Consider the following 15,029-nt stretch of genomic DNA (forward strand, 5'->3'; position numbering starts at 1 on the left):
GGGCATCCCACTTCTACAAGAGGGCGGCGCAGGGCCCTCTGAAATGACAGCTGAACTAAGACAGGAAGGATGAAAAGAGGCCTACAATGAAGAGCTGAGGAAAGTGTACTCTAAGCAAAGGAAATTGTAAGTCCAAGGCCATAAGTCTCGCAGGGCAGGCGGATGGCCTGTGCAAGGAACAGAAAGGAGGTAGTGTTACTGGGGTATGGCCGACCAGGGGAGGGGGGGCCCCCCCATGAGGCTGGAGAGGAAGGCAGGGGCCAGATTAGCTGCAGGGCCTTATGCATCATGGTCAGGAACTTGGATTTTATTCTAAACGGAGTAAGAAATCACTGGCAGGTTCTGAGTATAAGGATCGTCTGGTATTTTATAAACTTTTTTCTAACTGTTGTGTGGAAAATGGATTGTAGGGGAGCAAAGGGGAAGCAGAGATCACTTTGGAGGCCACTCTGGTGGCCAGGTGAGCAGTGAGGGCGACTGGACAACACAGATGGCAACAGAGACAAAGGAGCTGGGGATATGGGTCATGTTTTGAAGGCTGAACCAGCAGGGCCTGCTGACAGGCGGACTATGGGGACTGACAGAAAAGGAAGAGCTGGGAGTGACTCGGCATCAGGAACTAGGCACTGCAGTGGCATTTACAGAGATGGAGATGCTGGGGAAGTGGGGTGGGAATAGGTTGACTAGAGGAAGGGAGAGACCAAGAGTTCAGTTTTGATTATTGACTCTGAGATGCAGCCTGGGCATCCAAGAAAAGTGGTGTAGGCAGTGGGACAGCCAAACCTGGAGGTTAAGGGTAAGGTCTGGGCTAGATACAAATCTGGAGTAACATTAAAAGCCAGGGGCTAGGACCAAGGACCTAGGGCCAAGATGATACCACAAGGCTAAAAATACGAGTAAAGACATATCAGTCAATAGAATCAATAGAGAGTGGGTATGGTTGTATTTATATTCAAGTGAACTAGGAGGCAAAAACAATACCTAGGAATAAAGAGGAACACTTGAAAGTGACAAATCATAGTGACCACACAACAGGACTGAACCTACATACTAAAACCAGGAGAAAGGGCACACTGTTCGCAGGTCTATGTTGTGCCAGGCATGGGTTGGGGGCTTTCCAAGTCCACTCAGGTGACCCTCACAACAAGCCTGTGCAGTCGGTATCATCCTGGCAGGAAGGTGAGAGATTCGGTTTTGGAGGCTGACAAGGTGTTTCAATTCTGGCTCTTCCATTCACTAGGGATGTGACCTTGAGCCCCTAGAACAAAGTCCATTTCCTCATCATGGCCTCTGGGCTCTCAAGGCTTAGTGGTGCCTTGCCCTCTCACCTCCTCCCAGACCACTCTTTCCCTTGCCTGCTCTGCTCCTCACTCTTCCTAAACTTGCTCCTGCTCAGGGCCTTGGTGCTTTATGTTCTCTCAGCCTAAAATACCCTTCTCCCAGGTATTCTTCACATGCCTGGCTCATTTAGGTCTCAAACATCAAACATCAAATATCACCGCATCAGACAAACCTTGTGTGGCCATCCTATGTAATGTCTCAAAGAAAAGAGGAAGAGGGAAATAATATTACAAGCAGGGAAAGAAATGTCTTGGAAAACAAAAAAAAGTTAGAATTCACAAATCCAAGGGTTGGTACTTTGATAAAAAAATGATCAATGAATAAACTTTTGAAAGATCCAAGCAAGAAACAAAATAATTGTTTTGTTTAAAAATAGCACTACGAGTTATTTTTAAATCAGCCACTCAGTTTTATCACTGTGTCAAGGGTTAATCGGGCACAGGAAGGACAATATGCTAACCAGACTTACCAGGGACTGCTGGATGACTCAGAATAACTATTTAATAATTTATAGACTTCCCTGGTGGCACAGTGGTTAAGAATCCGCCTGCCAATTCAGGGGACATGGGTTCGAGCCCTGGTCCGGGAAGATCCCACATGCCGTGGAGCAACTAAGCCTGTGTGCCACAACTACTGAGCCTGCACTCTAGAGCCCAAGAACCACAATTACTGAGGCCCACGCGCCTAGAGCCCGAGATCCGCAACAAGGGAAGCCACCACAATGAGAAGCCCGTGCACTGCAACGAAGAGTAGACCCTGCTCGCTGCAACTAGAGAATGCCACGTGCATCGACAAAGACCCAACGCAACCAAAAAATTAAAAAATAAATTAATTAATTAAAAAAAAATTTATAATGAGAAGTATGCCAAATAGTGCAACATGCTCTTAGTGGATGGTTGGTATAGACCCTCCTCCATACAGGAAGCAAAATTATAATCAAAAAGTTGTTCAGTGAAGAAGGATTCAAAGTCAAGTGAGGTGGCTGGGCGATCTAGATCACAGATGGTCACCATGGTGCAGAGCCAATTCCCATATTTTCACCATGAAGAGACACAGTCTCACCCTGGAGTCCAGGGATTTATTTGCCTTAGCTGGTCAGCTCTCCCTCTCCTCAGTCTAGCACAGGAGACACCTTGACAGCTTCTTGCTAGTTGCCTTTTACTAACTGAAGACCAACCCTTTCTTGGACAGAAGAAGCCTACTGTCAAGAGACTACACTCCAGTCACGTTGACTGGTTTTGGTGTTCCCATTGCTCTGCAGCCTCCACTTTCTGGAATGGAATATTTCCACAATGGTGGGACTCACGGGTTGATACAGTGAGTCTTACTAAGTCACTCTCAGATGATCACCTTATTATTATTGAGTGCTGGGAAAATTACCATCACTCAGCAAGCATTTACTCAACAACTGCCACACCTTAGATCTGAAGATCATGATTTCCATCGCTCCTCATGGGGCTTGCAGTTTGGCAGGAGAAACAGACATTAACCCAGTCACCACCCAAGTAAATATAGACAGCAAACATGATACACGCTGTCAAGGGGAAGCACTGGGTCCTCTGTGAGTGTAAAACGGATTCCTAATCTAGTCTAGGCTATCAGGAAAGGATTCCCTGAGAATAAGATGGAAGAGGAACTGAGAGCCCATAGTGGCTGAAACCCAGAAAGTCTGAGGAGACGGCAGAGAGAGAAAGAGGCTGAAGTCAGATTACAGAGGGCTGGGATTTGGGGATTTAACCCCTTAATGGTTTTAAACTGAGACTGACATGCTTATATTTAGACTTTACAAAGATCAGCAAATGGAATGAAATTGTTAGAATCAAGAATTAATCCTTACATTTTACTTGTCAATTATACCTCACTGGGACTTCCCTGGTGGCACAGTGATTAAGAATCCGCCTGCCGGGCTTCCCTGGTGGCGCAGTGGTTGAGAATCTGCCTGCTAATGCAGGGAACACGGGTTCGAGCCCTGGTCCGGGAAGATCCCACATGCCGCAGAGCAACTGGGCCCGTGAGCCACAGCTCCTGAGCCTGCACTCTAGAGCCCGTGAGCCACAACTACTGAGCCTGTGTGCCACAACTACTGAAGCCCTCGCGCTTACAGTCCGTGCTCTGCAGCAAGAGAAGCCACTGCAATGAGAAGCCCGCGCACCACAACGATGAGCAGCCCCTACTTGCCGCACCTAGAGAAAGCCTGCACACAGCAACGAAGACCCAACGCAACCAAAAATAAAATAAATAAATAAATAAATAAATTTATATAAAAAAATTATACCTCATTAAAGCTGAAAACAAACAACGATAAAAAATAATTAACCTCGGAGCATGCCTCCTCAGCTTCTGGAAGTTCCATGACTGGCAGGGAACGCTGGTGCGAGAGCAGCCTACCAGGGAGAGAATCCGCAGAGACATATACACATGGAAGCCACCTGCCGTGCGTAAGGTACCTTACGGAAAGACTCAAATGGCAAAGAATTGATTGAGACTTCCAGCCAACAAGCAGTTACGAAGTGACCTCCTCAGTCCACCAGCTTGTGAGGAACTGGCTCCTGCCAACAACAGGCTAGCAGAGAAACGTGGCTGTGAATGGAGGGAAGGAAATCCTGTCAAAGCTTCAGAACTGGAAGCTTCACACATGGATCAGAGAGTATCTTCAAGATGGTGGAGGAGTAAGACATGGAGATCACCTTCATCCCCACAAATACATCAGAAGTACATCTACATGTGGAACAACAACTACAGAACACCTACTGAATGCTGGCAGGAGACCTCAGACTTCCCAAAAGGCAAGAAACTCCCCACGTACCTGGCCATGTGGCGGAAACGGTCTTGGTGCTCCGGCCGGCGGTCAGGCCGGAGCCTCTGAGGTGGGAGAGCCGAGTTCAGGACACTAGACCACCAGAGACCTCCTGGCCCCATGTAGTATCAACTGGTGAGAGCTCTCCCGGAGAACTCCGTCCCAACGCTAACACCCAAATCCACTGAACAACTAGCAAGCTCCAGTGCTGGACACCCCATGCCAAACAACTAGCAAGACAGGAACACAACCCCACCCATTAGCAGAGAGGCTGCCTAAAATCATACTAAGTTCACAGACACCCACAAACACACCATGGACATGGTCCTGCTCACCAGAAAGACAAGATCCAACTCATCCACCAGTCCCCTCTACCAGGAAGCCTACACAACCCACTGAACCAACCTTACCCACTGGGGGCAGACACCAAAAACAACAGGAACTACAAACGTGCAACCTGTGAAAAGGAGACCCCAAACACAGTAAGTTAAGCAAAATGAGAAGGCAGAAAAAGACGCAGCAGACGAAGGAGCAAGGTAAAAACCCACCACACCAAACAAATGAAGAGGAAATAGGCAGTCTACCTGAAAAAGAATTCAGTCATGATAGTAAAGATGATCCAAAATCTTGGAAATAGAATGGAGAAAATACAAGAAACGCTTAACAAGGATCTAGAAGAACTAAAGAACAAACAAACAATGATGAACAACACAATAAATGAAATTAAAAATTCTCTAGAAGGAATTAATACCAGAATAACTGAGGCAGAAGAACGGCTAAGTGACCTGGAAGATAAAATAGTGGAAATAACTACCACAGAGCAGAATAAAGAAAAAAGAATGAAAAGAATTGAGGACAGTCTCAGAGACTTCTGGGACAACATGAAACGCACCAACATTCGAATTATAGAGGTCCCAGAAGAAGAAGAGAAAAAGAAAGGGACTGAGAAAATATTTCAAGAGATTATAGGTGAAAACGTCCCTAATATGGGAAAGGAAAGAGTCAATCAAGTCCAGGAAGCGCAGAGAGTCCCATACAGGATAAATCCAAGGAGAAACATGCCAAGACACATATTAATCAAACTCTCAAAAATTAAATACAAAGAACAAATATTAAAAGCAGCAAGGGAAAAACAACAAATAACATATAAGGGAATCCCCATAAGGTCAACAGCTGATCTTTCAGCAGAAACTCTGCAAGCCAGAAGGGAGTGGCAGGACATATTTAAAGTGATGAAAGGGAAAAACCTACAACCAATATTACTCTACCCAGCAAGGATCTCATTCAGATTTGACAGAGAAATTAAAACCTTTACAGACAAGCAAAAGCTAAGAGAATTCAGCACCAGCAAACCAGCTTTACAACAAATGCTAAAGGAACTTCTCTAGGCAGGAAACACAAGAGAAGGAAAAGACCTACAATAACAAACCCAAAACAATTGAGAAAACGGTAATAGGAACATACATATCGATAATTACCTTAAATGAAAATGGATTAAATGCTCCAACCAAAAGACAGACTGGCTGAATGGATACAAAAACTAGACCCGTACATATGCTGTCTACAAGAGACCCAGTTCAGACCTAGGGACACATACAGACTGAAAGTGAGGGGATGGAAAAAGATACTCCATGCAAATGGAAATCAAAAGAAAGCTGGAGTAGCAATTCTCATATTAGACAAAACAGACTTTAAAATAAAGACTATTACAAGAGACAAAGAAGGACACTACATAATGATCAAGGGATCAATCCAAGAAGAAGATATAACAATTGTAAATATTTATGCACCCAACATAGGAGCACCTCAATACATCAGGCAAATGTTAACAGCCATAAAAGGGGAAATTGACAGTAACACAATAAGAGTAGGGGACTTTAACAGCCCACTTTCACCAATGGACAGATCAACCAAAATGAAAATAAATAAGGAAACACAAGCTTTAAATGATACATTAAACAAGATGGACTTAATTGATATTTATAGGACATTCCATCCCAAAACAACAGAATACACTTTCTTCTCAAGTGCTCATGGAACATTCTCTAGGATAGATCATATCTTGGGTCACAAATCAAGCCTTGGTACATTTAAGAAAACTGAAATCGTATCAAGCATCTTTTCTGACCACAACGCTATGAGACTAGATATCAATTACAGGAAAAAAACTGTAAAAAATACAAACACATGGAGGCTAAACAATACTCTACTAAATAACCAAGAGATTACTGAAGAAAACAGAGGAAATCAAAAAATACCTAGAAACAAATGACAATGGAAACATGACGACCCAAAACCTATGGGATGCAGCAAAAGCAGTTCTAAGAGGGAAGTTTACTGCAATACAATCCTACCTCAAGAAACAAGAAAAATCTCAAACAACCTAACCTTACACCTAAAGCAATTAGAGAAAGAAGAACAAAAAAACCCCAAAGTTAGCAAAAGGAAAGAAATCATAAAGATCAGATCAGAAATAAAGGAAATGATAGCAAAGATCAGTGAAAGTAAAAGCTGGTTCTTTGAGAAGATAAACAAAATTGATAAACCATTAGCCAGACTCATCAAGAAAAAAAGGGAGAAGACTCAAATCAACAGAATTAGAAATGAAAAAGGAGAAGTAACAACTGACACTGCAGAAATACAAAGGATCATGAAAGATCACTACAAGCAACTATATGCCAATAAAATGGACAACCTGGAAGAAATGGACACATTCTTAGAAAAGCACAACCTTTGGGCTTCCCTGGTGGCGCAGTGGTTGAGAATCTGCCTGCCAATGCAGGGGACACGGGTTCGAGCCCTGGTCTGGGAAGATCCCACATGCTGCGGAGCAACTGGGCCCGTGAGCCACAACTACTGAGCCTGCACGTCTGGAGCCTGTGCTCCGCAACAAGAGAGGCCGCGATAGTGAGAGGCCTGCGCACCGCGATGAAGAGTGGCCCCCACTCGCTGCAACTGGAGAAAGCCCTCACACAGAAACGAAGATCCAACACAGCCAAAAATTAAAAAAATAATAATAAATAATAAATTAAAAAATTAAAAAAAAAAAGAAAAGCACAACCTTCCAAGAGTGAACCAGGAAGAAATAGAAAATACAAACAGACCAATCACAAGCACTGAAATTGAGACTGTGATTAAAAATCTTCCAACAAACAAAAGTGCAGGACCTGATGGATTCACAGGCGAATTCTATCAAGCATTTAGAGAAGAGCTAACACCTATCCTTCTAAAGCTCTTCCAAAGTATAGCAGAGGGAGGAACACTCCCAAACTCATTCTACGAGGCCACCATCACCCTGATACCAAAACCAGACAAAGATGTCACAAAAAAAGAAAACTACAGGCCAATATCACTGGTGAACACAGATGCAAAAATCCTCAACTAAATACTAGCAAACAGAATCCAGCAGCACATCAAAAGGATCATACACCATGATCAAGTGGAGTTTATCCCAGGAATGCAAGGATTCTTCAATATACGCAAATCAATCAATGTGATACACCATATTAATAAACTGAAGGATAAAAACCATATGATAATCTCAATAGATACAGAAAAAGCTTTTGACAAAATTCAATACCCATTTATGATAAAAACTCTCCAGAAAGTAGGCACAGAGGGAACTTACCTCAACATAATAAAGGCCATATATGACAAACCCACAGCCAACATCGTCCTCAATGGTGAAAAACTGAAACCATTTCCACTAAGATCAGGAACAAGACAAGATTGCCCACTCTCACCACTAATATTCAACATAGTTTTGGAAGTTTTAGCCACAGCAATCAGAGAAGAAAAAGAAATAAAAGGAATCCAAATCAGAAAAGAAGTAAAACTGTCACTGTTTGCAGATGACATGATACTATACATAGAGAATCCTAATGCTACCAGAAAACTACTAGAGCTAATCAATGAATTTGGTAAAGTAGCAGGATACAAAATTAATGCACAGAAATCTCTTGCATTCCTATACACTAACAACGAAAGATCAGAAAGAGAAATTAAGGAAACACTCCCGTTTACCATTGCAACAAAAAGAATAAAATACCTAAGAATAAACCTACCTAGGGAGACAAAAGACCTGTATGCAGAAAACTATAAAACACTGATGAAAGAAATTAAAGATGATACAAACAGATGGAGAGATATACCATGTTCTTGGATTAGAAGAATCAACACTGTGAAAATGACTATACTACCCAAAGCAATCTACAGATTCAATGCAATCCCTATCAAACTACCAATGGCATTTTTCACAGAACTAGAACAAAAAATTTCACAATTTGTATGGAAAAACAAAAGACCCCGAAAAGCCAAAGCAATCTTGAGAAAGAAAAACAGAGCTGGAGGAATCAGGCTCCTTGACTTCAGACTATACTACAAACTACAGTAATCAAGACAGTATGGTACTGGCACAAAGACAAAAATATAGATCAGTGGAACAGGATAGAAAGCCCAGAGATAAACCCATGCACATATGGTCACCTTATCTTTGATAAAGGAGGCAAGAATATACAATGGAGAAAAGACAGTCTCTTCAGTAAGTGGTGCTGTGAAAACTGGACAGCTACATGTAAAAGAATGAAATTAGAACACTTCCTAACACCATACACAAAAATAAACTCAAGATAGATTAAAGACCTAAATATAAGGCCAGACACTATAAAACTCTTAGAGGAAAATATAGGCAGAACACTCTATGACATAAATCATAGCAAGATCCTTGTTGACCCATCCCCTAGAGAAATGGAAGTAAAAACAAAAATAAACAAATGAGACCTAATGAAACTTAAAAGCTTATGCACAGCAAGGGATACCATAAACAAGATGAAAAGACAACCCTCAGAATGGGAGAAAATATTTGCAAGTGAAGCAACTGACAAAGGATTAATCTCCAAAATAAACAAGCAGCTCATGCAGCTCAATATCAAAAAAACAAACAACCCAATCCAAAAATGGGCAGAAGACCTAAACAGACATTTCTCCAAAGAAGATATACAGATTGCCAACAAACACATGAAAGGATGCTCAACATCACTAATCGTTAGAGAAATGCAAATCAAAACTACAATGAGGTATCACCTCACACGGATCAGAATGGCCATCATCAAAAAATCTACAAACAATAAATGCTGGAGAGGGTGTGGAGAAAAGGGAACCCTCTTGCACTGCTGGTGGGAATGTAAATTGATACAGCCACTATGGAGAACGGTATGCAGGTTCCTTAAAAAACTAAATAGAACTACCATATGACCCAGCAATCCCACTACTGGGCAAATACCCTGAAAGAACCATAATTCAAAGAGTCATGTACCACAATGTTCACTGCAGCTCTATTTACAATAGCCACGACATGGAAAGCAACCTAAGTGTCCACTGACAGATGAATGGATAAAGAAGATGTGGCACAGGCTTCCCTGGTGGCACAGTGGTTAGGAGTCCGCCTGCCAATGCAGGGGACACGGGTTCGTGCCCTGGTCTGGGAAGATCCCACATGCCGCAGAGCAACTAAGCCTGTGTGCCACAACTACTGAGCCTGGGCTCTAGAGCCCACGAGCCACAGCTACTGAGCCCACGTGGCACAACTACTGAAGCCCGCGCACCTAGAGCCCGTGCTCTGCAACAAGAGAAGCCACCACAACGAGAAGGCCACGCACCGCAACGAAGAGTAGCCCCCGCTCGCCACCAGTAGAGAAAGCCCGTGTGCAGCAACAAAGGAGCCAATGCAGCCAAAAATAAAAAAATAAATTAATAAATTAAAAAAAAAGAAGATGGGCACATATACACAATGGAATATTACTCAGCCATAAAAAGAAACGAAATTGAGTTATTTGTAGTGAGGTGGGTGGACTTAGAGTCTTTTATCAGAGTGAAGTAAGTCAGAAAGAGAAAAACAAATACCGTATGCTGATATGTATATATAGAATCTTAAAAAAAAATGGTTCTGAAGAACCTAGGGGGGACTTCCCCAGTGGCGCAGTGGTTGAGAAGCTGCCTGCCAATGCAGGGGACACGGGTTCGAGCCCTGGTCCGGGAGGATCCCACATGCTGCAGAGCAACTAAGTCCGTGCGCCACAACTACTGAGCCTGCACTCTAGAGCCCGTGAGCCACAACTACTGAGCCCGTGCACCGCAACTACTGAGCCCACGCACCACAACTACTGAAGCCCATGCACCTAGAGCCCATGCTCCGCAACAAGAGAAGGCACCACAATGAGAAGCCCGCGCACCGCAACAAAGAGTAGCCCCCGCTCGCCGCAACTAGAGAAACCCCACGCGCAGCAACAAAGACACAACGCAGCCACAAATAAAAATAAATAAAATAAATTTATTAAAAAAAAAAAAACCTAGGGGCAGGACAGGAATAAAGACGCAGACGTAGAGAATGGACTTGAGGACACGGGGAGGGGAAAGGGTAAGCTGGGACGAAGTGAGAGAGTGGCATGGACATATATACACCACCAAATGTAAAATAGATAGCTAGCGGGAAGCAGCGGCATAGCACAAGGAGATCAGCTCGGTGCTTTGTGACCACCTAGAGGAGTGGGATAGGGAAGGTGGGAGGGAGACGCAAGAGGGAGGGGATATGGGGATATATGTACACATATAGCTGATTCATTTTGTTTTACAGCAGCAACTAACACAACAATGTAAAGCAATTATATTCCAATAAAGATGTTAGAAAAAAAAAATTAACCGCACCTCCACCTCCTCCACGCAGTAGCTTGTGATCCTCACCTTTTGGAACAGTGTAGGTTAATTCATTCATGCATGCATCCAATAAATATTGAGAGCCTACCATGTAGTCAATCATTGTCCTAGGAGTTGAGAGGGGACAAGAGCAAACAGGTCAGCTTCGATCCCTACCTCCCCCAGCATGCAGTGTGGACGCAGGGTGGGGTCAGAGGACAGCATGTAGGCTGGAGTGAAGAGTACAGCAGGGCAGATTCTTAGAGCCTTAGACTGGAGAGATGGCTTTGTAAATGCCCGAGTCTAGACAAGTCACTGAACCCCGCTGAGCCTCTGCATTTCCAAATTTGTAAAACGGGAACTTACCTTGCAGAACTGTTGTAAGAACTGAAGCTATGCACAGCGACCGCTTCAGTGGGCCCTCAGTAAACGGCCTCAGTAGGCAGAAAGGTTATGGTTATTTCTGGAGAGGTGGTATGAGGGTTGCAACACGTACGGCAGGTGCCCGGTGGTAACGTCCGGTGGTAACGTCTGGGTGGAAGAGCCCTCGCTGGGCAGAGGGGCAGCCGACCGCCTCGGGCCACTCAGCGAGTCACACGGTTTCTCGGTTACCCTTGCTCCAAACACTTCCCTAATGCCCCTTACCGGACTCCGCACAAAGCCGCCCCGCCCCCGCCGCCACGTACTGCAGGTGAGGCGGACACGCACACCTTCCCCGCAAATCCTGCCGGAGCCATAGCGAGGTCATGGCACCCTTAACGCATGCGCACCCTTCACGCAGGCACGCGGCGCGACCCGTCCCGCCCATCCAGGAGGCGGGGCCGTGCGGCCTGGGCTCCGCCCTGGAGCGTCCGGCCCCGCCGCGGGCCCCGCCTCCAGCTGGCCGGGAACTGCCTAGAGCCGGGATCCAGCTGGCTGAACCGGGCGGGGAGCGCCTGGGAACTTTAAGGAGGGGGCGGGCCTGGGGGCGGTGGCCCCAGGAGCGGTTGCCGCGGGGACTGGGCGGTGACGCGGCCCGAGGGCGGAAGTGAGAAAGTTGCCGGCGTCCCGAGAAGAGTTGGCGGAGCTGTACGCGCGGCGCGGCAATGGGGGGCTCGGGCAGTCGCCTGTCCAAGGAGCTGCTGGTCGAGTACCAGGTGCGTGAAATGCCAGTCCCCAGGGAGTTTGCGCGCGGCCCGGCGCTCGGGGGGGAGGGGGGTGTCCCCGAGCGGCGGCAGGGCGGCGGACGCGGCCTCTGGCCCCGGGCCGCCCGCTGACCCCCTGTCTTGTTTTGCCTTCCAGGACTTGACGTTCCTGACCAAACAGGAGATCCTCCTGTAAGTGCTGTCTCGAACCTCACCTCCGGGATCTTCTAGGGACGACTTCGGGGGTGGGGGGCGGGGGAGGCTCTGTCTTACAGGTGGGCAAACTGAAGCCCCGCCAGAGGGAGGGGCAGGGGCCTGCCTGAGGTCAGGAGCTGAGCCGGAACTGGAGTGCAGGGCCCCGGGCGCTAGGCTGTGCTCTCTCCCCGGCACGACCTCCCCGCTGGCGCCGGCGGCCGCAACTGTGCACCATGGACTCACCGCGCAGCCTCCAGACAAAGTTGGGCGCTCTTTGACCTCGCTCCACTGGCTTCTGCATAACCGAAGTTCCTGCTCCAGTCCGGCAGGGGCTGCTGTAGTTCTGGGCTGCTTTACCTACAGGCAAAGCCAGAGAAGCCTTGGGGAGCCTGGCTCCTCCTTTACCTGAATAATACAGTAACCGTTAACGCTTATTGAGCACTTACCATGTGCCAGGCTGTGCTACGAGGTTGTCTACATTACCTAATTTAACCCTCGCGACGGAGGTATGGGGACAATGAAACAGTTTGATAATTTGCCTAAGACTGAGTTAGGAGGATTTGAACTGGGACTGGAACCCCCTTCCTAGCTGTGGGCAAGCTTTATGTGGCCAGGGCACTTGAGTGAGAAGATTCCTGAACTTCTCTGGGCAAAAATAATCCCAGTGGGAATGAGATGGTGCCTAAGGAGGAGATAGTTAAGGTTAGCTGCTTTGAGGAGCAGCAGGAGATTCTTGAAATGAAATGAGAACGAGATTTCAGTTCAGCTCTTTTCATTTGTTCTTCAGGGCCAACTTCTGGCTCCTTCCCAGACCTCTCTATCCCTCGGGGGGGTCTAGAACCAGGGCCCAGTGCCAGGGACACAGTGGGCCCACAGTCAATACCCATTGCAAGAATGGACTCCCAGCCTATACTGTCTTGTGATATATCTCCTCTTGGCTTATGCCTGAGACTCAGACATCCTGTGTATGGGGCTTAGCTCCTCACCTGGTTTATAATGGGTAGCAAGGCAAGGAGTGGGGATGTAATACACTCAGGAAGGGACAACAACAGTTTCCCCTCCTTCTACCAGAGCCCACAGGCGGTTTTGTGAGCTGCTTCCCCAGGAGCACCGGAGTGTGGAGGAGTCACTGCAGGCACGAGTGTCCTTGGAGCAGATCCTCAGCCTTCCAGAGCTCAAGGTGCCAGCCCCCCAGCCTCCCTCTGCTACTCCTTTTGAGATCATGTGGTCACTGGTCCCCATTCTAGTCTTTTCCCTTTTTAGCCCTGATTTCCTGGGGGCTAGGGCTTTACCAAAATCATCCAAGGGAATTATATAGAAGGGTGTTTTGCAAACTGGGATTCTCAGACATATTCTTGGAGGTTCAAACAAGTTTTATCCTTTAAGAGGAGTTGAATTACCTTATTAAAATTTGAGAAACCTTATTCCAGAGGCTGATTGCTCTCCATAGGGCTGCTGTGAAAATTGCTATGCAAAGTGCCTGGCCTAGTGCCTGTAACACAGTAAGTGCTCAGTTAAATGTTTTGTGTTTTAAAGTAACTAGCCTATCTTGTTCTCTTTGCTTAGGATGACTTCCTCTTCCTTCTGTGCTCCCAGGCCTGCCTTTGGGTTAAGCTCTGACTCCTGGGAAGCCATCCCCAGCTGGGTCGTTGGTCCTCCTGACCTCCGTGCTGGCCCCAAAGCGCTGATTGTTCTCCCCTCTAGAGCCTGAACTGTTCCCTCCAGCTTCCCAGTGGGGTTTGAGTGTGTGACTTGGGCTGCATCCTGTGGCATTCATAGAAGGCTTTCTTGCCTAGGCCAACCCCTTCAAGGAGCGAATCTGCAGGGTCTTCTCCACTTCCCCAACCAGAGACAGCCTGAGCTTTGAGGACTTCTTGGACCTCCTCAGTGTATTCAGTGACACAGCCACCCCAGACATCAAGTCCCACTATGCCTTCCGCATCTTCGGTAAGACCCAGGGGCCGGGTGGAACACCACCCCTTCCAACATGGTCTTTGTGGGGGTACTGCTTGGGTGCTGGGGGTCAGGAGCTTGGAGCTCATCCTGACCACATCCTTTTTGGCTTCCTGTGTCTCTGCTTTCTAGATTTTGATGATGACGGAACCTTGAACAGAGAAGACCTGAGCCAGCTCGTGAACTGCCTCACGGGAGAGGGTGAGGACACACGGCTCAGTGCCTCAGAGATGAAGCAGCTCATTGACAATGTGAGCAACGGGGCCGGGCTCGGCTCGGCTGGGCCGGGCCAGGGAGCAGGAGGGAAGGGTTGGGCTTTGGCCTGAAGCTTTCCCTTTCCCAGATCCTAGAAGAATCTGACATTGATAGGGATGGGACCATCAATCTTTCTGAATTCCAGCATGTCATCTCCCGCTCACCAGACTTTGCCAGGTATGACTGTGGTGCTCATTTGCTGCACTGAGTCTGTGACGTTATTATGGGAGGCGGTACCTGGGGTTAGAGCAAGCCTCCTGCTTCCTCTGAATGTATTAGAGTAGCTCTTCTTCTAGAGGGGACTCAGATATGGGACACAGCCCATTCCAAAAGGTCTTGGGGGAGAGGTAGGTAAGTTTGGGTTTAGTCCCTACCTTCCTCTGCCAGCAGAAAACCCAACGCACTCTTCTTTTGTTCAGCTCCTTTAAGATTGTCCTGTGACAGGAGCCACAGCGTGTGTCCCAGCACCCTGTCGAAGAAACTTTCCAGTTTCCAAGGTTACCCCTGTGTCACCAGGGCCGGCCAAGCTGGTCCAGCCTGGAGGTGGCACTGTGCAGTCTTGCCCGGGACAGGGGAGGGTCCTCCACGTCGAAGCCTCTCCCCTTCTCACTGTCATTGTCATCGCTGTTTTTGTGTTTCTACTAATCAATAATAAAGGTTTAGAAGTTTTGAGC

The 15,029-nt window shown here is 46.8% G+C and overlaps 2 protein-coding genes across 3 annotated transcripts in view; one reads left to right on the top strand and one right to left on the bottom strand.

Annotated features, from left to right (window-relative positions):
- GDPGP1 (GDP-D-glucose phosphorylase 1) overlaps positions 1-11,605 on the bottom strand; it is a 16,784-nt gene extending 5,179 nt beyond the window's left edge. The window contains exons 1-2 of the mRNA XM_059912467.1: positions 11,195-11,605; positions 10,841-10,956 (exon numbers count right to left, since the gene is read on the bottom strand). The gene's annotated coding sequence lies outside the window, so the exon portion shown is untranslated. The remainder of the gene's footprint in view (positions 1-10,840; positions 10,957-11,194) is intronic.
- A 151-nt stretch (positions 11,606-11,756) lies between these two features.
- Positions 11,757-15,027, top strand: CIB1 (calcium and integrin binding 1). Of its 2 annotated transcripts, none has more exons than XM_059915376.1 (7): positions 11,757-11,964; positions 12,110-12,144; positions 13,219-13,327; positions 13,944-14,094; positions 14,233-14,351; positions 14,429-14,532; positions 14,775-15,027. In XM_059915376.1, the coding sequence occupies exons 1-7, from the start codon at positions 11,914-11,916 to the stop codon at positions 14,794-14,796; spliced, it is 591 nt and encodes a 196-aa protein (XP_059771359.1). In that variant the 5' UTR covers positions 11,757-11,913; the 3' UTR covers positions 14,797-15,027. The 2 variants fall into 2 exon arrangements, with proteins under 2 accessions (XP_059771359.1, XP_059771360.1); XM_059915377.1 differs by having other exon boundaries at positions 11,773-11,964; positions 14,444-14,532.
- The last annotated feature ends 2 nt before the right edge of the window (positions 15,028-15,029 follow it).

Source organism: Balaenoptera ricei, chromosome 2 (assembly GCF_028023285.1).
Source record: "Balaenoptera ricei isolate mBalRic1 chromosome 2, mBalRic1.hap2, whole genome shotgun sequence".
NCBI classification, from domain to species: Eukaryota; Metazoa; Chordata; class Mammalia; order Artiodactyla; family Balaenopteridae; genus Balaenoptera; species Balaenoptera ricei.

Bases quoted from the DNA above. Each gene is read 5' to 3' on its own strand.
- CIB1 (XM_059915376.1), top strand. From the start codon at position 11,914: ATGGGGGGCTCGGGCAGTCGCCTGTCCAAGGAGCTGCTGGTCGAGTAC. The intron at 13,328-13,943 runs GTGCCAGCCCCC...TTTCTTGCCTAG, and splicing joins TCAGCCTTCCAGAGCTCAAG to GCCAACCCCTTCAAGGAGCG. The intron at 14,095-14,232 runs GTAAGACCCAGG...TCTGCTTTCTAG, and splicing joins CTATGCCTTCCGCATCTTCG to ATTTTGATGATGACGGAACC.